Consider the following 27068-nt stretch of genomic DNA (forward strand, 5'->3'; position numbering starts at 1 on the left):
TCCTATTTTGTTTCAGAAACACTGGAATCAACCTATAGCTGGACACATTTTAAGTGTGTTTCATGCCTCTCTGTTCATTGTTGCCCTCAAGTTTGTCCATGTACTCTGTACACTGAAGGATGAGTTTTGATCTTCCACTAACATAGGTACAATTCTCTGCCTTCAATGAAGTCTGTCTAAAACTAAAACTTTGTCAAAAAGGGGTCTGAATTGCTCATGCAATGTCACCCAGGACTTTAGTGACAGTTATTAGACATCTCCTGAATGGAATCATTGAATGACTTGGGTTGGAAGGGACCCCAAGGAACATCAGGTTACAACCCACCTGCCACAGACAGGACCACCAACCTCCAGATCTGGTACTAGACCAGGATGCCCAGGAATGTCCCGTATCTGCCTGTATTTTCCATGCAGTGCTATAGGTTTTATGGAAAATTGGTTTATGTAATTGAAATGGAAGAATTGAGATAAATTGGCCTGGTCATGAATGTTGGCATCCTATCCAGTTTGTTCGTTTTCATGATTTTCTAATTTTGGTTTGGTTTGGTTGTTGTTTTGTTTGCTTGTTTGTGTTTTGTTTCTTTTTTTTTTTTTTTTTTGGATGTTTTGTTTTCTTCTCTCTTCCATATTAAACCTGGAAAAAAGAGAGGGAGGTGATAGAGCAGGAAACTTGTTGGAGCTCAGAATTTAGATGTAGAATTTTGATGTAAGGAATTCTATCTGTATAACTAATATTTTCAGTTGGAGTGCAGTATCCCTGTATTGCCAGACACTGTGCAGAGATATGTAATTTCTTCCAGTTTGTACAGAAAAATGGAAATGTTCCACCAAAAAAAAAAAAAAAAAAAAAAAAAAAGCTAGATGGGGATAGGAAGAGATATAAATGGTAGCTTCCTGATTATTTCTGTTTTTTTTCCCTGATTATATTTGCCTACAAAAATTTCCCAGTTGTACTTGTCTTAACAACACTTAATGTACTGGTGTTATATCAGCAAAATCTGCTTCTCAAACAGTTGATTTGCTATGGTAATCCACATCTATTTGGAGCATTATTGGTGCTACTAAATCTTGCAAATCTGTGAAAACAAAACTAAGCAACAGTGTTGTTTACTTCAAATTGAGGGGGAGCTGATCTTCATTTATCTGCTTGGAAATGAAAAATGTGAAGTCAAATGCCAGCGACCTTCAGCATCAGTTGAAGTTGGACTGTAGACTCCTGTGAAGGCTGTTTAAAATTACAGATTTAAGACAGCAGTAAACACACTGAAGCCAATATTTCCTCTACCTCTTCTGCAAGCACAAAGTACTGCGCCATATAACTATGGGATCAGAGAGCATTTTGAGAAGAAATAGCTTGCGATGGAAAAAGTTCAGCTCAATCACTGTGTGCCACAGACATTTTGACCTGCTGGTATTTGAATGCAAATTTTAATTCTCTTCCTAGGCTCAGTCAGGGACCTCATATTTCCCATAATAGCTCAGTCTGTTAAAGAGCAGCCAACTGCAAAAAAACAATGTACACCCAAACCATAAACAGAAGAAATATGAAGATAGAAACGTACCAAAGAATGAAATAATATTGTGGAGTCTAGTAGCTATGCACTGGAGGCTAAAAAACATGGTGGAAGGACTCGATGTCAGCATACAATACTGGTAATGTGGGGCTAGATGATTGAAAATTGTTTTATATATCTATGTCTCAGACTTTATACAGAATTTCCAGCTACAAGAGGGCGTATATCTGTGCAAAGGTGGGGCCAATATTTAATGAGTGATGAATACATAACTCTGTAATGTTATAAAGAAATAAGCTTGGCAAATTCTGTCGGTAACAATACACTTCCTGCATATTATATAGAACAAAAAGCAAAGGTTTTTTCATGTCTTTTGTGTTTTCATTGATAGCAGTTCATATAACACCAAAATGCCATTCCAGTGTAACTGTATAATTCCAGCCAAGCTCAAATGTCCATTCTACATGTTTTCAGTTTATCTACCATCTAGCAGCTAGAGTTACAAGGCAGTGTTTAAAGATCTCCACTCTAGACTCATTCTTGCACAAACTGCAGCAGCCTGGAAGGACCATTCTGCAAAATTCCTGCTATTCCAGTCTCACTATGAACATCAAGCCAACCAGGTCACAGTTTTCACAGGAGTGTGTGCTTTTGTGGCTCCGAGTTTCAGCCTGGCCTGCTTTCACTTCTTCATAGAGCTGTGTGGGAAGTTTGGTCAGTTCTGGATACTTCCACTTCTTATCAGGGAAATTAGGCAGCATAGCAATGAAAATAATAATGCTATCCAAAGTTTTTCTAAAATAAATGAGGAATTAATGTTCTCATGGGTCAGAGAAGACTCTGGATCAGATCTCCTGGGTTAGAGTGTCCTGGGGTGAGGACATATAGATCAGATTCAGCACAGCCTATGTTAACAGAGATGAAGAGGCAACCTCTGCAGACTCTGTCTGCTTCCATCTCCTTCTTCTAGACTCATCTTCCGTTGCTGCAGTTTCTTCGATTCTTTCTCACAAGTTCTCAATTGCAAGTCAGTCACTTCCCTTGATGTTTCTGTTGTCTTTATCAAGGCAGTTCTTTTTCAGTAAATGGCTTCATTCCGCTCCAGCAGTGAATTCTGAACAAATTGCTAATATTTCTAGTTCAGAGTGGAATTTCAGTTTTCTCATTCCATCTCTACACAACATACGGAACAACTGAGGTACCAAGGTGCACATGGGAATCTTGGACTATGTATTATTCTTCCCACTCTCTAGGGGGAATGACTCTTTCCTATTTCCTAATTTCCTAAACAAGTTATTTTGTTTTCATCCTACAGAGACAGTATATCAAAGTAACTTGGATAAAGCATTCTTTTCTCTGTTTTATGATCCCTGTGCAATTGCCTTCCTCCAGCTGTGTCTTGCCCTTGTCCTGAGGATACTGTGATAGAAAGTTGTAGCTGTCCATATGCACATACAAAATTTTCAAAATTCTTTGATTGAGTTTAGACAGTAAGAAAAGCCTTAAAAACAAGAGCTTGGAGATTGCAACTGATCTTAAAATTTGCTTTTCTCATAACTACTTAAAACAAACATAATAGTAAAAAAAAAAAAAAAAATAGGAGCAAATGATCAAGTGCTTCTCCTTCCTTTGAGTGTCATCAGACTGAGGCATGCCAGTCTCTCCTTTGCATCCATCTGACAGTGCCAGCAACAAAGTATAGAACATTTCAGAACAGTTTTAAAGAGCAACTGTGGGTTAGAGTCCCTTTAAGACTACTAGGATGTCAGTTTTTAGAATGAAATTCTACCCAGAATAGAAGCAAAAGCATCTGGAGTCCTTTGCTTATATTTTTTAGAATAAATTTTATTATATTGTTCCCAAGTCCATAAAAGTAAGTCTGGTATCTTTTTTTTTATTAGTATTCTTAGTGTGTTTTTGCTTATTTGAGAATTGGGGTTTTGTATTTCACCCCCCTTCTTGCTCCTTTTGCCTTGAGTCAACTCTGAGACCTTCAATTCCCGCTCATTACCACTTGTCTTAAAGGCTCAGTAAGGCTGAAAGTATTTCAGGTTGTCAAGATAAATGATAATGTTTCTCGTGATGCACTAGATTGTCTAGACTGAAATGCTTAAATCTTTTAGTTTCAACCAATGATTTTGCCATGTCTTAGTCACTATGTACGCAAAACTTCTAATTTTATAGAGCTTTTTTCCAAGAGGATTCAGAAAATATGGTCCTTATCATATATTTCTCCCAGTCCTGTGCCCTCTCCCATTCAAGCAGAGCACTTACGCATTTCAGTTTATTTCTACTGGTAACAATAGTATTGACTATTGGCTTTAATGGAATTACTCATATGCTTTAAAATATGCATATACATGAGTACTAGATAAAATACCAACCAAGCGAAGACAACTAATCAGATTTCAAATACTGAAGGATCTGCAAGGTGGAATATCCATCCTTAGGATAATAATGCAATAAATCTAGACAGGTTAAATATGATCCTTTTGTTCCTTCTGTGAATGGTAGAGTCAGATGGACATGTGCTATGAATAGAATCACTTGAGGTGTATGTAGAAACCAGGCAGGGATTTCTCAAGCAAAAATGTGCTTTATTTACATTTTTATTGACAAGCCATGCAGTAACCTTACAACATTCAGGCTCCAAACACATCAGCAGACTCAGAATCTAAAACTTCAAAATGAAGGCTTCAAGCAGGAAGCTATTTTCATAGACAGCAAAGTGTTGCCTGTGCCACTCCTTATTTATGCTATCTCTTTCTCCACGTATTCTCCAATTTTATTTTCCTATATGGTTACAAGCAAGATTTGGTTTTAGATATTGATCTTGCTATTGGCCATAACCATCACATTTGGCTAGATAATCTCCTGAGGCAGTGAATTGCACAAATTCATTGTAGACTGCAAAGGAAAAAAAGATTTAAAAAAATAAAAAACCAAATCATTTTTACCCCAAAATTCCGAATTTGCTGTGCTTTAACTTTATTGAGTTATTTACTCTTCTTTATTAATGTCACTCTGTAAAAAGTTATACATTTCATTATAGAATACTTGAATCATTTGTATTTATGAGGCAATCATAAAATTCTATAGTCATTAAAAATAAATTAGCAATTTATTCAAGAAATAGAAAGCTAGCCGTGGTACCTTAGCTAACTTGCTTTCTGTTAAGTTTCTGCTCTCCAGCATTGTGCATAGAACAAGACAAACTTCAGATTTTTCTTTACTTGTCCATTCAGCATGAGTGGCTTGCTGCTTTTCAGTGACGACTGTCCTTCTGTGATGGATTAAACTTTTTCTGTAGCTTGAGTTTGTCAGTTGTTTTCAAAGACATCTGGCACCAAATGTAGGGGTGTGGGTGTGTGAATTGCAAAGTCAGCAGAATTTAATGAATTGTGTCTTCCCCTCCCATTAACTGGATGAAAGATGTCCTGTATGTGCCTGGTGATGCTGAACTATTATGTTAATAGATAATATACCTCTAACATTATCTTTGAACTATGGTGCTGTTGTAATGAATGACATACTTGCAAAATGTGCCTGACTATTTTCCCTAAAAACAAAATATCTCTAAACAACCAGAATACACGTCTTCTGTGGCTCCAGTAATATGTCTTCACCTAGTTCTGAAGAACTGTAAGACATAAGCATTAAAGTGTGTTTGTAAATAGACTTTCCATTCTTTGGCCTCTACCACAACTGTTGGTTGCAATTCTGATTATGAAACTACTAAATTAAAAATCCTGGTGTTACTAGTAGGAAATTATCTGCCTTCAGTTGAAGGTTGCAGCTCAAAGGTCTTAGTAATTAAGGATGCGTGGAAAGGAAGAGCACTTCCACAGTAAACAATGTCCACCAGACCTTCTCAAAATATGTTGAAATACCTTCTTTTCATCCTGATGCTGAGCAGTTTCTTTGACTTGCAAGAGGAAAAAAAGTTTTGAGAAAAGTAATAGAATCTGATTCCCTTAGTTTTTGTGTAGTGAAGTTGTTCATAGTGAAATTATTTGTCTTGTCCAGAGAGAAATAACTGACTCCAAGTACATTTGGAAACAAGAGATGTGTGTTGCAATTAATGCACTGGGGGATTTCAGTCACCAAGATATCTGCTGGGAAGGCAACATGGTGGGCTGGAAGCAATCCAGGAGACTCCTGGAATCTACTGAGGATAACTTCCTCATCCAGATATTAGACAAACCAATCAGAGGTGAAGGGTTACTGGACCTGGTGCTCACCAATGCAAAGGAGATAATTAAAGAGGTTAAGATAGTAGCAGTCTGGGCTGTAGCAACTATGCTGTGATTGAGTTTGTGATCTGGAGGAATATGGGTCTTGCAAAGAGCAGAGCCAGGACCCTGAACTTTAGGGTACAAAGTTCCCTCTCTGTAAGGAATTATTGGATGGGATTCCCTGGGAAACTGTCCTTAGGGACACAGGAACTGAGCAGAGCTGGCAGCTCTTTAAGAACTCCTTTCTGAGGGCACAAGAGCTCTCCAACACCCAACAGAAGAAATCAAGCTGTGACGGCAGGAAACTGGCATGCCTGAGAAAGGACATGCTGGTTAAACTGAGCAGATAAGAAGGAAATGAAAAGACAGTGCAAGTAGGGATGTGTGGCCTGAGAAGAAACAGGGATGCTGTCTGAGCATTTGGAGATGGGATCAGGAAAGCCAAGGCACCAATGGAACTGAACTTGACAAGGAGTGAGAAAAATAACAAGAAGGGGTTAGGAAGGGGCTTCTAGAGGTACATTCATCAGAAGAGATAAGTATGTACCCCCCTGATAAATGAGAAGAGAGAATTGATTTCAACAGATACAGAGGAGGCTGAGATGCTCAGTAAGGTCTTTGCCACAGTCTTCTCTGGCAGTCAGGTTTCCCATACCTATTGCATCCCTAAACCTCTATGCAAGGGTCAGGGAAGCAAAATCCCTTGTGATGTAAGCAAAGAGCAACTACAAGACTGCCTAATGAGACTGAATGTGTACAAGACTAAGGGGGCCAAAGAAATGCATCCCAGTCCCAAAAGAACTAGCTGATGTAATTACCAAGCCACTCTCCATCATATTTGAAAGGTCATGGATGTTGGGTGAAGTCCCTGGTGACTGGAAAAAGAGAAACATCATTCCGGAACATTTTTAAGAAAGGAAGGGTCAGGGAACTACAGGCTAATGAGGTGAGCCTCAACTTTGTGCCTGGAAGATCATGGATCAGGTCCTCAAAATTATGTTAAGGTATCTGCAAGACAAGGAGGTGATCCAAGATGATAGCCAGCAGAGCTTCACCAAGGGCAGATCTTGCCAGACAAATCTGACATCCTTCTATAATGGATTGATGGTTTCAGTAGACAAAGGAAGAGCGATTAATGTCATCTATCTGAATATATGCAAGATCTTTGCATAGTCCCACAGCATGTTTTCATCTCTAAATTGGAAAGTTTTGAAGAGAAGACTATTCAGTGGATAAGGAATTCATTAGATGGTTACAGCCAGAGGGCTGTAGTCAATGGGTCTACATCCAGGAGGAGGGTGGTGACAAGTGGTGTCCCCCAAGAGACAGCCCTGGGGTCATTGTTCTTCAACATCTTTATCAATGATGTAGACAGTGGGATTGAGCATACGCTCAGCAAGTTTGCTGATGACACCAAGCTGAATGGTGCAGCTGACACAATAGAAGGAAGAGATGCAATTCGGAGGGACATTCCAAAATGTAGAGTGCAAGATGTTGCACTTGGGTCACAGCAGTCTCAGAAATGTGTACGGACTGGGAGAACTCAGTGAGAGCAGGCCTGCAGAGAAGTAGTTGGGAGTTCTGGTGCAGAAGCTTGATGTGAGCCAGCATATGGAAGGCCAACAGTATCTGGGAGTGCATCAAAAAAGGAGTGACCAGCAGGGGAGAGAGGGAGGTAATTTTCCACCTTTGCTTTGCTTTTGCAGGGCCCCATCTGGAATTCTGTGTCCAGGTCTGGGATTCTCAACACGAGAAAGGCATGGAGCTGTTGGAGTGGGTAGAGAGGAGGGCCACAAAGATTACCAGAGGTCTGGAGCACCTCCCCTGCGAAGACTGGTTGAGAGAGTTGAGCTTGTTTAGCTAGGAGAAGAGAAGGATCCAAGGAAATCTCATTGTGGCCTTCCAGTACTGAAAAGAAGCTTATAAATAGAAGGGAGACTAACTTTTTACAAGGTCTGATAGTGGTAGGAGAAAGGGGAATGGGTTTTAAACTAAAATTTAGAGAGATTTAGTTTAGATGTTAGTTGGAAATTCTTTACTCAGTGGGTGGTGAGGCCCTGGCACAGGCAGCTCTGTGGATTTGCGGATGCCCCATCCATGAAGATGTGGAAGGCCAGGTTGAATGGGGCCCTGGGCAGCCTGAGCTGGTGGATGGCAGTCCTGCCCATGGCAGGGGGTTGGAACTTGGATGATCTTTAAGGTCTCTTCCAATCCAAGCCATTCTATGATTCCATGATTCCCCAGAAAGATATTTTAGCCTAATTGAGATCACAGCCAAAATAGAGATCAAGTCATGTGGCAAGTAAAATCTCCTTAATTCTGGCTCTTGTTTAGAAAATAAGACAAAGTCTTGTCTTCAGGGACTGTAAATCTATGTCCTCTTATTACAGGTGTCATGGATGACCAGACAGTTGCTCCATTTATTTATGCTGAGATCTGACACCTATTATTATTGACCATAACGGACCCTACTGTTATTACAAAACAGAAAAACTAGCCAAAACAATGTTGAGGTTAGAGGGAAGTCATAGCTGCCATTTAGAGAAAAACCACCTCCTGTTGCTTTCAGTCCCAACAAGTAGGTATACTGCAGCAATCTGGTTCTCATCCCAATCCCAGCCGTGTGAGATCAGAGCAAAGTTAAATAATTCTGGCCTGAGGGACTAAGCTGGGTTCTCCAGAGGCCACTTGGTAAATAAGGAGTCTCTTTTGCAAACTTCTTCCTTGAGGGGACAGAGTTTCAGCCTAATTCAGCTTCTGTAATGCCAAGACCAGTCAACTTCTGCACCTAAATGCTGAGATGAAGAAATTTTATTGTACAGTAGCCAGTGAGGCAAGGCAGTATCACACTTTGTAGAGTAGAAATCTGAAACATAGTAGCCAAAATGATGTCCCCACAGTGCTAGAGAGAGCAAGTAGTGAATCAAGAGAAGGAATCTGTGACCCTAATCTCTGAGGTGCCTCTAAGGGATGACACGTCAGCATTCGGAATTGTATCAACTTTCTTACTGTTGACAGAAGTGAGATATAAAGATGGAGAAGTGAGCTGTAAAAGGCCAAGCAGTTTAACTTATCAGACTTATTTCTATAAATGACCATCTGTAGATTTACACCAATGCAGTGCTTCCAGCTAACTTAGAAATTGTCCCACACATACTGAAGTTCACACCAGATTGTAATTACCTTGAATACTGTAGCTGGAATATTGGCATTCAGACCTATACTGACTGATAGCCTTTGTTCAGACCTGTCAATGTAGATGATCCATTTTTTCTCTTGTGATTCATATGGCTAATAATAAACACCCCAGTGAGAAATAAACAGAGAAAAAGAGCACTCCGTGACCAAAGAGCTAAGCTGTGTATCAATGCTTGTGCTGTCTTTCCTAAAGGTATCTTGTAAGAGATCCCTTTTCTGTTGACTGTAGACAAGAATCTGCAAACCTGATTTTCTGCACTCAGTAGTGTGTAAATGACAAATCTTCTGATCTCAGCCATACCTTGTGCAGCTTCTCCTTTTCAGTAGCATAATTAGGAAAAATCAACTGTATCACCTATGCTGTGTTTGCAATGAAAGCCTCCAGCTGCAGTCAAAAGGACGTGTGTACACATGTGATTAATAGCTATGTATTTGCAGTATTATGATGTGTCTCCAGAAAACATGTTTAATCAAACACAGATGTGAGGTTTATAATGGTAACTGAATGGAAGCATTGTTCAGTTGGGGGATGTCTATCATGGATTTCTAGGATGGTTCCACTTCAGAGGAAGTATTTCCAGGTATCTGGAATGATACAATCTTAGCCAAGAATTTAATGTTTCTTAAATGTTGATATGTTACTATTTTCAGTAAGTGTGTTCCTTTTTCCCCCAACTTCTGCCAAGCAGCTTACATCTCTTCATTTCTTTTGGAGAAGTTTTTCTAGAGAAAATAGTAAACTTACGGTGTAAAATAGTAAACTTAAAGATTATTATTAACTTACCAAATGCCTAATAACATATCAGTGTATCAATTCCTACCACCCGTGTCTCAGTCTCACATTATATGGAATGATCTCACCTTCTGCTGTAAAAAATTAGATGTAAGAGCATCCAACTTATGGAGTCCAGCAAGAGGGAGACAGAAAATACACACCTGTCTGCCAAATACTGGTGGTTTCTCTAAGATACCACTGTCTCTGTCTCTTAGCTTATCTGTCATGGCTGGTCAGTAAAAAGGAGGTGAAAAACAGACTCCATAAATGTTCAGTTCGAGAAGTCCAAAATGCTCTACTATACCAGGACACAGATTTGCTTTTCAAGACTAATTTGTACCAATGCTAGCTGATATAAACATTATGCAACTGTGCAGGCAGTGGGAATAGCCAGAGTACGCTATACTGTGGTTATATTCCTTACTGGTTGCAAAGGAAGCTTCTTGCCATCTGGAAATTTCTTCGTGCTGGAGTAGTACAAAGCAACAAGCCCCTCCATTATCTACCAGAAATTCTGGTATTTGGTATTTAGGATTCAGTCAAACCAGAGCTTTGAGAAGTTGTATTTTTCCAGCTGACTTTTCCAGCTGAAGAAAAATATGGACAAGAGATAAATGCCACATAGCTGTGGCTCTTTTATCGCCATCCATCATAATTAAAGGGAAGTCAAATCATCATTGTGACTGTGTAAATTCTTATGGAAGATTCTGAAAGTCATTCATATCTGTTGTTTGTGTGGCATACTTGGTAGAAGGAAGAGGATGTTAAGTCTCATTTCTTGATCTAAGTCCAGATTAGGTACTTACATTTTGCCTGTATGATTTCTCTGCTGTGATTTTAGGTGAATGTTTGTACCATGGTGTTATGTTCTCTTAAGGCATCGCTGTGTTTCAATTTTGGGTGAATATTTGTTTCTAAGTTGTACCATGGTATTTTGTTCTCTTTGAGGCATTGCTGTGTTTCACAACAGAGGTACCTACTTTTTGGTCAAGTGTGATGAAAAGTGGCTTGCAAGCATAAGGAATAGTCAGTGATACTTCCAAAATAACTGCGCAATTGTACAAAAGTATTCGAAGGGAAACTGGGTAATATGCTTAGACAGTGTTAGAAAGGCACTTAGACTTCTGAAGAGAGGTGCTCTGACCACAAATCTATTAATCCTCTGAAGAAGGAGATGATGATCTCTTTCCATAGAGACAGATTTTGAGGCTGTGTTTTAATGAGTTTCCTTCAGTTAAGTCGCAGCTGAGGGAGCCCTGAGACGGAGTTTAGATCGGCCCATTGACTGTGGACTGTTGCCAGACAAGGACTTTAGTGACTGTACTTTAAAAGGAAAATGAATGATGAATTCCACCCACAAAGAACTGATTATATTAGTGTTACTCTCCTGCCTTGTCTTATTGAAGGTCTGAAATCCTTTTCCTGAATTGTTATGAATCTTGAGTCAGATTGCCTCCCCTAATGTGTGTCTCAGTGCCCATGTATGGAAGAATATTTCTTCTGTGATCACAACAAATGCTTAGGTTGCAAAGGAGAGAGCATTTTCCTAGAAGGAGAGAACAAATCATGATAAAACTTTTAAACACATGGAGAACAAAAGAACCTATGTTTTTTTAAGCCATTTAGGTACTTTAAAGTTTGCAATTTAAGTTCAGAAATCATTTTAGTGCTACTAAATATGTTAAGTGCCATCTGTTTCTCTAATGATGCTATGTCTGACTCAGGAGATAAGCATTTATGAAAAGTAAAGAAGAAGGGACTCTGTTATTTTGGTACCATCATGAAAATGAGGTTCTATGAAGGTGTCTAGCAACTTTCCAAAATTCTGAACTGCAGAGGAGACTTCAAGACAAAATGATGTTTATACACTACATGCTTTTAGCATAAGTATCTTACATGCTAGAGTTGCTCTACACATAATACAGGCCCAGGTACTAAAATAACAGTCTTCCTACTTCATTTGCAGATGCTTGTAGTAGTATTAAAACTAGATTTATGTTCACATCATTTAATCTGCAGTCTCAAATTCTTTGAGTACTCAGTTGTGTAGTAGTCAGACTTTGAAAGAGATATTCATGAATCAAAGAAAGAAGGAAAGATTATGAGAAAGCAGTGGAAAAAATTTGACCAGATTAGAACACGTTGGGCCTTGGAAGGACTTTACTCAAAAGCATACAGCTACTATTCTGATTGTGGTAAACTGTAAAGATTACACAATCGTTGCCAGGGAAAGATCAGTATTTATCCACAGTTACCATGTGCTTCTCTCTAAAGTATGCATACCTGTGCTACAGATGGAAAAAAAATGTGATCTGATAACACACTCAGGCAGTGCTTAGCAAAAATAAGCAATATTGTCATGGGCAGAAAACATATGCACAGAAGTTGGAACATAAGCTCAGAGGTCGTCAGATGGGCCCATGTGGTGCTCTGGGTAAATTCCAGAAAGTGATAGTCTACAATTTCAATCATACTAGACATTAGCCTATATTAATCATTGCCTGTAAGGAAACAATCAGAAGAAAAAAGCAATCAAAGGAAAGGTTGCACCAGAAAGAACGTACAGAAACACTTGCTATGATCATGTGTAAATCAACCACAGGCTCTGTTTACAAACCTTCCCATCTGTTCCTTTGCTTATTCATTTCTGCTTTCCCTCTCTGTCTTCTAACTTTCCTTCATCTTTCCAGATGCAGGACGCTATGGGCTATGAGTTACCATGGGTGTATTTTGTCAGTCTGGTCATCTTTGGATCCTTTTTCGTTCTAAATCTGGTACTTGGTGTGTTGAGCGGGTAAGCTGACAGTTTTGGTGTCCTTTTTCCAATGCTACAGGGCAAGACTCCACAATAAGGGTTCTTCCCTGTCACCAGGATTCTTTTGGATGGATTAAAAATCTGAATCCAAGGAAGCTTTCACATCAGCCCTCAAAAATCTTGGCCAAATATTTAAACTTTGCAAATAACAATACAGGTAACAAAAGAGGTGTGTTTCTCTGACAGAAATTTAATATTGGGACTTCCAAAATCACTACTACTGCCCTTCCATAAATTTCCAGAAAATTGATTATTGAAAATCTCACTGCTGGTGACTTGGGATCTCTTTGGCTGGAGCCTTGCAGTGCTCAGAAACTGAGCTTGTCTCACTAATTATCATTCCACTCTTCCAGGTCAATGATGCCATAGGAAGGGACTGGCCCTGGATCTATTTTGTTACACTAATCATCATAGGGTCATTTTTTGTACTTAACTTGGTTCTCGGTGTACTTAGCGGGTAAGCAGTACCAGGAAAATGTTTTATTACTGTTTATTTTTTAAAATTTGTATTTTTATTCCTACCCTGTTGTTATCTAAACAACAGACAATGGCACGTTGATCTCTGGAACTTTAGTAGAAGACCTGGGCTATTGCTGTGCAAATGGCAAAACATGACCTTCCTAATCAGGAAACTGCATTTTAAAATAAACTAAAAAAAAAAAAATATATACAAGACAACTCTGCCTGTAACATATTCCTCTACCTGAAACCTCTACCCATACTCTCTGGGAAGAGGACAACACTATGTTCCCCTGTTAAACACGTAACATATCGTTCACCATGGATTAAGGGGATTATAGTAAAATCTTTGGAAGAGTCACTGGGACTGAAGGAGGAATGAGAGTATGAGACAAATCCCTTCACAGTTGTGGGATGAGATTCCTGCCAAATTACGTCTTCTCACATGAGAAGTTTTCACATTGCTTAATATCTCTAAAGCACAGTCTAATGGGAGACTTTTCCCTGGAGTGTGCCTTGCATGCGTTTCTTCTTTAATAAGCACATCCTCTCTGTTGTGTGGATTACAAGCCCAGCATTATTCAGGGAGAAAAGATAATTTCCCTCTGACCTTTTCTAAGGAGGAGGAGAAGAGAAGCAGGAGAATTTCTTCTGGTGTTTAAACATCCCTAAAACATCTAGCTGTATCTCAGTTCTGCAGTATAACCCTCACTGCAAAGCATTATTTTGGTAGATTTGATTAAAAACAATTGATATTTCTCCCAGTAGTTAAAAACTTTATTGCCCCTGGGGAGCTAGTAAATTAGAGGATTGAAGCCTGTGAGCATTCCTCTCCAGATTTTTTTTTAAGATCTCCCAGATTTAGGCATCAAATTCCATATTTGGGAAAGACTGGATGTCTACAGCCATTCCATACAAATAGATAATTATGATATGAGGACTTTTATGCATCCTCTTCTTCAGTGTTTCTAGCATTGTGCCTCCTTCAATGAGCTCTAAATGAATTTGATCAGAGCCAGTACTTGTCTGAGCAGGCAGCCCTTAAGTCTCCTGTCCTTTGATCATAAAGAGGGGCAAAATCTTCTCTGAACAGGAGAGAGGTCTTGATGCATCATGTAAGTTACATTCTCAGTGTGACAGAAGCATAGGAAGAGTAGCAGTAGGACTAGAGAAGAAGATTCTCTTTTGATCATCCTGGAAAGAGACAGGTAATAGCAGATTTACTTGAGGGGTTATTATTGTCTTCATTACTCGATTGAAGGTTACATGCAGCTAAGACAGCTGCTACAAACTGAAGAGTTTTCAAGTAGTGAATGGAGAAGGAGAAAATCCCCAGTAATGAAGTGTCAGGCAATAGTCTGCATTTGGATTTCTGGGGAATAATATTCTGGGTACAGTTTTAAAACATAAGTTCCTTGTTTCTCCACGTGGATACTTTGCTCAGCAGGTAAGGATCAGCAGTAAAGAAGGATGACCACCTGACAGTGGGTAAGCAGTCTATAATATCAGAGATGCACTCAAGGACCATGTAAGACGGTGGTTAAAGATTATATAGTATCTAATTGGATAAACAGTGCCTGTGAGCCCAGCCTGAGGACTGCATATTGTTGAAGCAGTGCTGATTCAATTTACCAACACTTGGATTTGTGTACATAGTGGAAAATTACATTTCCTCTCTCTTTCATTTTTCAACCAAAGAAAGTGTTTTGGGACCTGGATACCCCATCTCCTGAGATACTGCAGCTAGACCACCACAGCTAGTGGTGAGAGATGAAAACAGTCTGCAGGGAGAACTGAAATTAAAGATGAAGTTCACCTTGTTTATGCTGTGAGTCACTCTTCATGGCTGTGTTCACAGTATTATGACAGCTGCACTGTTTCTGCAATTTTCTTTTTTTTCCCAACTGGAGAAAAGTAAAAAGAAACTTCAGTATTTGCATCTATGGAAAAAAAAAAGAAAAAAAAAAAAAAAGAAGAAGAAAATGATGGCAGAAATGTTCTAAATTTTCTTTGGGCTAAATAAGCAATTCTTAAACAATTAACTTCCTAAAGCAATTCTAAATTCTGCTGAGTTGCAAAGTGTCTTCACTTTGCAGGTTCAGCTTTTTTTTAATAAACTTGCTATTAGTCTGTTCTGTGTAGATGATCACCTGTCTGTTCTGTGTAGGTACAAAGCAATATTCCTGGGCATCTTTGTAGATCCATTCTGAGCATCTCTGATTTATCCCCATTTATCTATATCAGGAATGTTAACAAGCATGTTGTGTAGGTAGACTTCATCAGTGACAGATTGGCTTGGTTTGTTTAATCACTTCTGAATACGTAAGTGTAATTAATTGTACTCACAAAGACACTTTGATTGCACATGCAAAATCAAATGCTGAGTTCTGTTCTGCCTGCAGATCTCATCTATAATTTATTTTTCCTCAGTGTTTCACCCATTCACGATTCTTCTGGTGAATTTACCAATCACATGTTAAGCTACACAGTATGACAGAGTGTTTGTGTACAGAGCTGTCATCCTCTTCGTGTCTTGACTGAGCATACATTAAAACTCTTGTATTCCAAAGGAAATATCCAGCCAGCAGGTCATGCAGTTGACCTTCTCAAGCCAAGAAATAAGGTGTCCACTGCACTGCTGAGAGTAGTGAAACTACTGCTAGAGATCTTCTGAGAGCAGAGGTGTTTGCTTCTGTGTTACTTGTTTCAGTTCATTAGTGATGGAAAAAATGAGTATGGGCTCAAATTTCAGACTTTCATGCGGAAGCATATGGATTCACATTTATTTTATAGTTTGTTTATTATTGATTCAAATCCCAGGTTGCAATCCAAACAATAAGTTTCCTAAACCAAACGAAAGGCCAGAGAACAGCCATTTCTTCTGCTCTGAGAGGATCCTGGAAGCCCGGCTGACTGTTTCTGATTCTCTTCCTGCTAAAGAAGAGATCAGAGTGGATAGGAGGCTGTCTATGCTTGCAGCTCCTCCTGGAAGCAGCAGGAACAATATTCCTGACCTTTCAGGACTCTTCCTAGTCTAACCTCTCTTCCAACCCTTTCTAATCATAGAATCATAGAATGGCTTGGGTTGGAAGGGGCCTCAAGGACCACCAACATCCGTATCTAATTCTAAAACAGGTTAAATCCTCATTGTACCTGTCAGCATGGGCCATGATTGAAACCTTATTCTGCACTAAGCAAGAGGTTTGAAGTGCTAGAATTCAGCTGTTCCATAACACCTCTAAATGTGAGAATTCATGCTGAGATCAGTCATAGACATAAAATATATCTTTTTCCTCATCAGGATAGACAAAAGAAATTTTCTTCTGCACCTGTACAGCCTACAAAGCTGGGTATTTATATTTAAGATCTTTACCCACTCTAACCTCAGACTGAATATCTCTCCAGAATGCTCTGCTTTTTGATTTTTCCTTTGACAGATGTGTCTTATAGTTTTCTAAGAAAAGAAAAGGAAAGTGAAGCAAACAAAATACTCGTAAAAACAAAATTCACCAACTCCTGAACAGAAGTTGTCTCATTCACTGAAGAGAGACAGGTGGTTCTGCTAGCCTCTGCTGACCTTATCCTGACATGATATTGTAATTTTTTTTTTGAGAAGGCCACCTCCAGTCTCAAGATGGCACCTCTATCAGAAAGCTTATTGGCTTTTTAGAAGCTTGGCTTCCCCGCTGAAACTGCAAACAGTGAACATTTATTGCCAACTGAGATGGTGGCAAAGGTACTGTGCACACCTGCCTGCAATAGGAACTGGACTGAGGTCACCAACTCATTTCACATAGAATAGTAAATGACCATGGGTAGTAATTCTTGATTGTGAACTACATTTGCCCAAGTACAGGCTGGCATTCCACACGGGAAGTGGTTGGAATTGCATTAGCAATTTCCTGAGCCACCTGTTCTCAATAGTTTAATGCTAGCAGAGCGTAGAAATTGAGATAATTTAAATAAGTTGTCTCCTTTGGAGAATCATATGAAAATTGGAATACTATACATTGTACAAAGGAAAGAGACAAGTAAACCCTTAGAGTAAGGGATCACAGTATTTTCAGTTGTGCTATTAAAAAGCTAGTAACAAATTAATTTCTATGCAGACATTGAGCATACTAGCATGCTGCTAAAATCTCACTTCAGTTTAGTCATCTCTTCTCCCAGTCCAAGTCCTGCTTGAGTGAGACAGTGCATGGGGCTGGCAGGATCCAAGCAGGCACTCAACCGAGAGCTATCTAATATAAGTGACCCAGTTCAGTGCACAGAAGAATCACTCTCTGCAAACTGTGTCATTTCATGATATTTTCTACACTACGGTTTCTTAAACTGCCTCTTGCAAGTTGTATCCATATAAACATAAGTAGTTCTCAGTTGGAGTTGAGAACCCAATCCCTTTCAAAACTGCTCCTATTTGTTAAAGATTCCAAAATACAAGTTTATGACCCAACTGTTGGAATACTGGAGTTTGAGTTTTCAAACTGGCTTAATAATGCATAGCTTATTCAGTGTTTTTTTGTTTGTTTGTTTTGTTTTGAAGAGTTAATTCCTTAATTTGTATTAGTTACAATGTGAGACTCAGAAGAAACATATTATTGAAGCAGCAAAATATAATTGGTATTGATTAGATTTTTAAAAAATATTTTCTAGAGTTATTGTTGTTGGAGTCATCTTGGCAGTAGGCTTTTCTGCCTTATAGCTGTTTGGTCCCAGGGTTGGCTATGATCTACCTTTGGGCCTAAGAAGCCACTGATTCTCTTCACCATTTCCACCTTCTTTATCACTGACCCAAGAGACACGTGACAAGCAATGTGACAGGAGCAAGGATCACACAGGCTTCTTTTGTCACATGCTTTGGCTTTAAATGAAGACATCTTCTTACTCTAATTCTGATGCAGTGCTGGTGTCCTGAACAGCTCATGACTTTAAAAAAAAAAACTGATCCAAAGACAGTGAAGTGAAGGAAATATTTCAGAGGGTTTTGACCAGACAGGAGGGAAGTACTATAGTGTCATCACTGGAAACTAAGGACAATTCATGGGGCACTCATTAATTTTTGGGTAGGATTTCATAAACCTAATATTACCTCACTGAAGTTAGTAATAAGTTTCCTATTTGTTTTTTGGGAATAAGCCTAAAGATAAGCTTTTTTTCTTTGCTTTTTTTTTTTTCTTCTTCTAATTCTGCTTATCTCTAGCAATCAACAGAGAGGCTAATGGAAAATCCATCTGAAAGAATGACTTTTCCTCTCATTTCTAGACATAGTGGGACATATTATCTGCTGTATATGTCTTGTGTAGTGATCTGCTTCAGCAGATATAGGGCTTACTGTTTAAGTACTCTCAATCTAGCACTTTTTACCATTATTAAGCTTCCTTTTTAAAATACAGGTATTAAAACCTACTTGAAGCCACAGGAGAGTCTTTAAATGGAGATAGATTGGCATTTCTAGAAAAAAAAATAGGAGAGTATAGATGTATCTGAAAGACAGAAAGAAATGGCAGAGCAGATGTAAAGAACACAAAGCAAACATCATGGATCATAGCTAAGCAACATTAAATTCTTGTTGCTCTGCCCTCTCTTTTAAGTCCATATTCCCAATAGTGGTCTTCCATCAAGCAATCAGATGCCTACTCTGTTTCACTTTCGGGCAGAATCCATTACTGCTTATGTTTGTCTACTCAACTTGAGATTTGAAAAATAAGTTTCATTTCAGAGAATAGACATGAATATCAAATGCAATGAAACATTGAAATCTAAATTTTCAAATATAGTGTCCACTCCCATGGGTGAAATTGCTCATAATTAACTGTGTACAGAATTGTGAGTATCATTACTTACACTTACAATTAGTGTCATTTAGTTGTGATTATACCTATAATCTTATGGACAGATTGAGACCTGGCTGAAAATTAGAGCCATTGTCTCACTCTCCAAATGTCAGATTATTGTCAAACAGTTCATCTTTGTATCGAGTTGACCGCTGTTCACACAGATATTTATGGATAAGTGTTGGAGAATATCAAGTGGTAAAGAATGTTAGAAGGTATATATTGTACATAAACCACGTGTGAGTTTTATTTCCATTATGAAACAAATGTTGAGAATGAAAGGATTAAAAAAGGTAATTATGTTCTCCTAAGCATTAGCAAAAATGTGGTCACTCCAACTGTATTACAAATGTATGTAGCAAGGATACTCCTTTCACATGTCTGTTCTGAAAGAATAGGGAAGGCTGGGTGTACTACATAGGATATGGATACTTTCTAATGGAAATCAATCTAACTCATTGTTTTTCAATCTCTTCCTCTCCCTCCACCCACATCCTGTTCCTACCTCCCTCTTGCTAGGGAATTTTCCAAGGAAAGAGAGAAGGCTAAGGCTCGGGGAGATTTCCAAAAGTTACGTGAAAAGCAACAGCTAGAGGAGGATTTGAAGGGCTATTTAGACTGGATAACTCAAGCAGAAGATATTGACCCAGAAAATGAAGATGAAGGCATGGATGAGGAGAAGCCTCGAAACAGTAAGCAATTTTCTTCTGTCCGTCTTTCTCTGCTTTTAGCAAGGGAACCTGTGCCCACCTGCTCCAGTGCTGAGATTGCCTATAGGGCAGAGCGAGTTCTTCCTGAGGCTCTCACTATGTTTATATGTGATCCAAGTGAAATACACGTTGGGATATGCAGGAGGGAGAAATATGTGTAAAATAATTGATACTGTTCTGCAGATCCTCAGATTCTTGTCTGTAGTGCTGACATTAGAACCTAGTACTAAACAGAAAAAAGATCAATACTTGCTGTTATAACTTTGCTACTGGGATAAGGTTTAAAATATACATCTCCTATTCATTTATTTAATTGCAGTTCAGTGTTGCAGGCTGTTGACACATGGTTAATTATTTTGAAAGCAAAGGTTTCTAGGCAAAGCAATGTTACAGTATGGGAGAAGGGCCAGATCAACCCTGTTGTACATTAAATTGGCCATCTGTGGCTCCATTGAAATCAGTGGAATTGCATTTGCTTTTGCCAGGCTGGAATTAAGCTTTCTGACATTTCTTGCAAGGGAATTACCTCTTTTTCTTCTGTTTTGGAGCTGAGAATATGTTTGTACAAAGTGAGAATTCGTTAATTCTCTCTTCTTACTAGAATGATGAGTTTGAAGAAAGCAAAGATTCCTTACATTTAACTACCTTCACTCTGTCTTCTAACTCCACCTTGTCCTTTACCAGTATTTGGATCACTTCAGAAACATCTAGCAGTTGTCATCGTAGGTCACGTACCTGGGAAATGTCAGAGTTTGAACCTTTAGGCAGTTACACAGCTAAGGGAGACAGGCGCTACATTTAGCTTTCCTTATTTAAATCTGCATTATCCCAGCTTGAGTTTGGAGGAGAAGACATGAAGCCTTTCCCTATAGCTCCCTTACTCCCAAGTAAGTAAATTCCATGGGGTGATCAGATCAAAACCATATATGACCAGGAGGATTGGACACTGGAAAGTTAAACCTACACACACACACACACAAAAAGCAAGAGTTGTATCAGATTCTTATCACCTTTGAGGAGACTGAGCACTACTCCCTGTAGTTGTCAGAACATTTTCAGAAAAAGACAAAAAAAAAAAGAAAAAAAAAAAAAAAAGAAACTTGTGGGGGTTATTAATATCAAGTCATACTCTTGACAGCTGTGTCTGGATTTGAGGGAGTCTGAGACACCTGCTCAGACTTCCCCAGGATACGTTACTTTTATGTTGGTGTCTTCATAGGAATTACAGCTTACTTTCATCATTTAACCTGAGTAATCAGTAATTATGTTACTACTCATGGCCAAAATTTGCTCTTCTGGGGAATATAATGTATGGAAGATCATGTCAGGTGATCCCATTTCATTTCTTTGTAGACAGAGTTCAATATTAAGAAAATAACACTACTGTAATGGATAGTGCTTGATATCCTCAATATGGCATTGGAGTGGGGAAGTTGGTTGTCACAAGGTGGGCAGTGAAGTCACCAGGAGGCTTTCCCTTTACTTCAATGGGAAATTCCTCCTACAGGCATGCCTGGTAAAGAAAATTGTAGCCAGAGTGGTAGGTACTGTTATGAGAACCTGCCAGGGCTACTTTCTAATTTGAACTTTTTCCTTTTTAATGAACATAAAAATAATTATGCTTTGGTAACAGTTTTTTGGGATAGGACAGATGTGGTGACGTCAGTCCAAATTTGAGCTAACAAACTCCTTTTCTGTGTAGTGATATTGAAAACTGGAAGATTACATATCTCCAGCTTGCTTTCAGTTCTTGTTCGGATTAATAAGGTGAGTTTTGTAAAAAAGGTCTTAAAAAATCAGTGATATTACATCTGACAGGTTCTCAAGAGTTTCTCACAGTTGGCTGTTAATGATAGAATTGCGCACTATTAGCAAACTAACTTGTTATCCATTTTTTTTCCAAACTTTTTATGCAGTATCTTCAATGCCATTGGTTCTAAGTATCAAGTGTAAGGACAGCAGTGTTAACCAATCCCTACTACACAGTGTATCTTTCTCTTTGCCTGAATCAGCTTTTACGACGTGACAGACCAAACTTGGAAACAGGTGTCTGCAGTGTCTGGTGGTATATGATAGCATTACACCTTTGTTGATAGGAATTGCTTAGAACGTGAAGGAAAGCTCTGGACTGCTCTTGGCCATGTATGAGGGAAAAGTCATGTTAAGAAGTCTCTGAACAAGAGAATAGCAGAAGCTATTCTAATGCTCAGACTGAGCATTAAGAAATGTTGCTTTTCTATGAGGGTGATCAGATGCTGAAACAGGCTTCCTTGAAAGGTGGTTGATACCTCATGTCTTTTATGTTCAAGAGCCATTTGGACAATGCCCTCAATAACATGCCTTAACTTTTGTTTGGCCTTGAAGCAGTCAGGCAGTTGGACTCAATGATCTTTGAAGTCCTCTTCCAACTTTGCTAGTCTATACTATTCTATACAGTTCAGTGCTGTACCTTGATTTCCTTCCTGACAAAGTCTTTCTTAACTTTGGAAGTAATGGGTCTTTATGTTGCCTTCCTCTGATGTAGAAGCCAATAGCCACTGAATAAGGAAGGTAAAGAGCAACGTTGGGTTTCCCATCTCCAGCCCCAGCCCTCAAGCCAATAAAGATACCTTGGTGCTTCCCCCCATCTAGCAGAGTTGAGGTGTTTGTATTTTGGTCATTCGTATTTCATAAATCACATTCATTTTTTCTTTTCTAGTAGGCTGTTGTATATACTTTTGTATGATTACAGGTATCACACAGTTTAAGCTCTATTGTATTTCCTGATATTTCTGAATTTCAATCTTTATTCACATGACAAGTGCTACCCCATTTTCAAAGCCAAATAGATTACAGACATCCTCTCCTAAGGTATCATATTCATTTCATTTATTGACATGCTTGACTGTCATGCCTCACCCACCACACAGGAGGAAGAAACTCCAGGTATACTTACTGTACCTACCTATGTGGCCCCATTCAATGTGGCCTTAAACACCTCCAGAGATGGGGCACCTACAGCTTCTCTGGGCAGCTATGCCAGGGCCTCAGTGCTGTCTGAGTAAAAAATTGCCACCTAATAACTAACCTAAATCTCCCCTCCTTTAGTTTAAAACCCATTCCCCTTCTCTTATCACCAGTCTGTAATTTTTTTTGTAACCCTCATAAGACCACAATGAGTTATCCCAAAAACTGTCTTTCTCCAAGCTGAACAACCCTTCACTTTAGTTGCCTTTGCTTTGGTTATATTAGGCTGATGCTTACGAGATTTAGGTTTCAGATAATGACTCACACCATTATTTTAAAGAAGTCATGCTAGTTTTTACTTCTTCAATTTCCCCATGGAAGTTGTATGCAGTTTTGGGGTAGTATTGTTCTTTTTTTTTTTTTTTAGTAAAAATATTAAAGTAGAATCTCAGCTAATGTAAAGCTGCAACTCTAAAATTCAGCAGTTTCCACCATCTGTGCTCTTGCCCAGGTACTATACCTAAACTGAATCATCCCAAGTACAGAGAACATATGTTTCCAGTCTCTTCTCTGTCCTTGGCTGTGGAGAGCAGTTTTTCTTTTGTCTTACCCTGCAAAGAGAACTGCCAGCCTGGGAACTGCCTCTTGTAGAACAGAGAACAGGAAGAAGAAGGGAAGAGAGCTGCACTTGCATCCCCTTTGGTTTGACTGCCCTTTTCAGTCTTTTGGACATCATAAGTCACATTTTGTATATTCCATTGCTTTCCTGAAGATGTTGAAACTTGTCCTAAGTCTCACTGGGTGTTTACAGTCCTTAATGAAATGGTTAAGTCCAAGCACTACAGCAAGAAGGGCCCCAGGAGAAGAGACGGTGAGAAAAGAAGGTGGACAGCCTTTAGCTGATATTCTCTGTGGCAGAGGTCTAAGCATTCTTCTGAGGCAGTTCTATACCAGTCATCTCATATTCACAGAAGAGCGTTCACAGAGCGGTTTGAATTCATCTTGTATGTTTTGGGAAGTGTATGTTGAAGGCAGTTCTTTTTACTTGTTGTTTGAATACATGCTTTTTCTATCTTGGAAAGTATGAGGTGGGAAATGTGAAAAGGTTTCTAGGGGCTATTTGTGTCAATAGTTTTCTCCTATGCTCTTTTCCTCATGGGCCTCCTGCAAGGGAAAAAAACATAAATTTGACAGAGGAGAGAAACACATGTCATGGCACAAAGCACATACTGAATTTCAAAATTACATGATAGTGAAGAGAATCATCCCTCCTGTTGCCACAGCAACTGGGAATTTGCCCTTTTTTATTCTTCCTGAGAAGAAGAACTGCTGTGCATCTGTGTTGCTGTGGGCAGGAACAGGAAACCTCAGTCCAACCCAGATTCTCCTCCTATTAAAGTTAATTGGCAAAATTCACGCTGTCTACACTAGGGTCAGAAAAAAGCTGTGAATGGGCATGGAGAAGTAATCTGATGTTTCTGACTGCTCAGATTTTGCCCTCCCTCTGTTTGACTGTATTTCAGTCCTATTTGGTGCTGCTGCCTACAATGTGAGCACAACCACATTAATATCTATAGGAGTACTGTTTGGCCTGGAGTTTGGTAACAGAGCTGTCGATTCAGGAATACTCATTCTTCTAGTTAAGTCGTATCCATGGTAGTACTGTAAATTCAAGGGCTGATTTGCAAGTAGCTTACCCAACAAAAATCAAAAGTCTAATCATACTCCAGGGCTTTATTGCAATGGGACTGATTACTGTAAATAATCAGATTTTCATGTAACACAGCAGTAAAAATACTGCAAGTCAGCGTGTTGCCTATCAAAACATATAGCAAAACTTCAGAGTGTACACTGAATCATGAAAGATGCAGGGGAGAAAGGCTTGACTGTACATGCAAATTTATGCCTTAGCTCAAGTAGAAATATAAAATGCACAATGGAAGATGATAAAGTAGAGAAATACAGGAAAATTCTAAAATTCTTAAAAATCTAAGCTGTTAAAAAGAACACATTTTTTAACAATAAGTCTCAGTTTTTACTTTCAGAGCAGTTATTCCAGTATCTTTGTGACTTTTGGAAATATTTACTTGTATCTCTTGCAGCCTTATTTTTAGATGGGCTGCAGATTTTTTCTTACCCACACAGTCACTGTTTCTTGTGAACAGCACTATGTTTTTATGGTAGTATTTAATCTCAGTTTTGTGAGAGTCTTCCCTAGGAGAAAATGTTTTGGAAATGATGAGGAAGTTTTCAGGTGCAAAGTAAAACTTTTAGAAGAAATAGGGGTCCTATGGACCATTAGAAACTTCAGAAAATCTTTGTGTTTCATGCTTTGTGCTTCTGAATTCTGGGACAGAAATAAGGAGAACAGGATAGCTGAGCTGATGGTTCAAACAAAAAAAAAAAAAAAGAATTTGAGAACTCTAGAAACAGTAGCCTCAGTAATTTCAACTGAAACAGGGCTTTATTCCCAAGAGCTCCAATAGTGTATAGTTTGACTCTATTTCATAACAGAAATAAAAGCATGACCACATTTCTCTATAAATTCAGGCTATTTAGGTTTTATTTGTCCAGTTCCTGTTGACTTGACTTTCTTTTACAAAGTCAACTTCCATACTGTAAGGAGACTCCATTGATTTCAGTGAGTATCAAATAAGTTTCACTGATTATAGTGAAAGTTGTCACTAAATCCTGTGCAACCCTGTGCAGTTTTTGTGTGTTGTTTAATGAGAGCACATTTGAAATTCTTGAAGGTATCTGTTGATGGTAAATCTGTTCACCCTAATTTATTCTAATTTCATTTGCAGAATTTGCCCCATTGTGTTTCGTATAGATATGGAAGGACTTGGGCAACCTTGGGCAACTCCTTGCCAAGACTGTACAGACTGATATTTTAGATGATTTTTGCCTATTGTCAAAAAGCAATTAATAAAACACAGTGCTCATGTGGGATTTAAGATAATCTAAACAAAAGCTCTAAGAGGCACTGTCTTGAAAACAAAACTTTTGTCTGTCTAATCCTCTAAAACTAGTTGGTTATTTGAGAGTGTGTCATACAACTTGGTTGTATTTTGCTTTCCATGCATAAATACGGCAAAAGAAAAGCCAGTGTTGTAAAGTGATTTATTATCTGTTAAAACCTCATCTAAAGAAGAAGAAATCATACTATCATCTTCTTTTGTCATTGTCCACTGATGTGGAAAATAATCATCTGCTGACTAGGAAAAGATTAGCTACAGTGCCAACAATTGTGGATATTTCACTTGGGCACTTGGTAGGAGTTTCACAAGGTTTAGCAGTTGTGATAGATTCATTCTCTTTCATCTAGAGACAGAGACAAAATAAGGATTTTCTGGTTCTTACTGCACATATTTGATTCTCCTAAGGTGAAAAAACGTCCTCCATGCAGTCAGCTGCAAAGGTCCAAAACCATGATTTGCTTGGATAGGAATGTCAGCAGCTCTCAGACATGTGCCTTGCCCTATCCATGCATTGTAGAAAGCAATCCCAGTGGCATTTTTCTACCTTGCAATATTCAAAGTAGCTCAGAAACTGTTCTTTGTACAGATACTACAATTTGTACACACTTAGTAAAATGCTTTGATAAATGCTTTGTTTTTGTTGTGTGGAAAGAGAAGCTCATGCTGCAAAATGGGTTTGTGCTTCCAATGTCAAACTGGAGTCCATAATTAGCATGTTGCCTAGAAAAAGCTTTGGGGACATTAGTTCTTACACTGGGATGAATCACTCCTGTGGTCCTTAGGCAAGACTCCTACTGAAGTTGCTGAGGATTTTGCCTGGATAAGGACTTGAGCCCCAGTTTGTTTTATCTGAGGCTAGTAAAAAAATAGGCAAGCGTCAGCACTAGAGAATGTTGTCTGATGTTAGGTGTTGATGTACTAGAGGCTTTTCTACTCTCACCCGTGGCTTTACTGTGTAGCTGTCATCCACCAAAGGGAGAGCATGAGATATTTCAGATCTGATATCACTTACAAGACTGCATAGTCCAGAGACAGCTGTTTGCCCAGTGCATAATTCCACTGTCATACAAAATGATATTGTATGTGTCCTGAATTTGAACCACCATCATTACTAGCATTTTGATTCTGTACCTGCATATGTGGAAATACAAAATTGCACCCACATAAACTTTTATATTTTATATGGAAAAATGACAGATGTCACCAAAAAAAAAAAAAAAAAAAAAAAAGAGAAGGTAGCTGTGACAAAAAGTAAAGTTACCACTTAAAAGTGTAATTTTTGTTGGGTAACTTCCTGTGGGTCTTTTAGGGTGATTGCTTTCACTTTTGCCCTCTGTTCCATTAATGTCACCAAAACTATGATGTCAACAATTTGACCTTTCCCCCATTGGAAAACAAGTCTGGGAGTAGATTTCCCCACTGACTGACCTCTTATGTTGCTTTCTGTTTTAAAATCTCAGTTAACAAACAAGGAAGCTGTAGGGCCTTTACCCTGGATTGTTTGTCTTCCTCACCTCACTCTTCCCAAGAAGAGAAAGGGTAAGACACAAAGATGGACAAAATTAATTTTCTCAACAAAGAGAAATTAAAAACTGCTTGAA

At 38.7% G+C, this 27068-nt stretch overlaps 1 protein-coding gene across 21 annotated transcripts in view; it reads left to right on the top strand.

The window, feature by feature from the left end:
- The window catches only part of CACNA1C (calcium voltage-gated channel subunit alpha1 C), a 467840-nt gene that overhangs the window by 310150 nt on the left and 130622 nt on the right, over positions 1-27068 (top strand). For 11 of the 21 annotated variants that reach the window (XM_090145296.1, XM_090145280.1, XM_090145336.1 and 8 more), the window contains 2 exons: positions 12413-12516; positions 19350-19522. In XM_090145296.1, the coding sequence (XP_090001422.1) occupies positions 12413-12516; positions 19350-19522 (277 nt within the window). Of the gene's footprint in view, positions 1-12412; positions 12517-12890; positions 12995-19349; positions 19523-27068 lie in introns of all 21 variants that reach the window. The other 10 variants (XM_090145311.1, XM_090145289.1, XM_090145397.1 and 7 more) reach the window with 3 other exon arrangements.

This window comes from Phasianus colchicus, chromosome 1 (assembly GCF_987193195.1).
Source record: "Phasianus colchicus chromosome 1, bPhaCol1.hap1.1, whole genome shotgun sequence".
NCBI lineage: Eukaryota > Metazoa > Chordata > Aves > Galliformes > Phasianidae > Phasianus > Phasianus colchicus.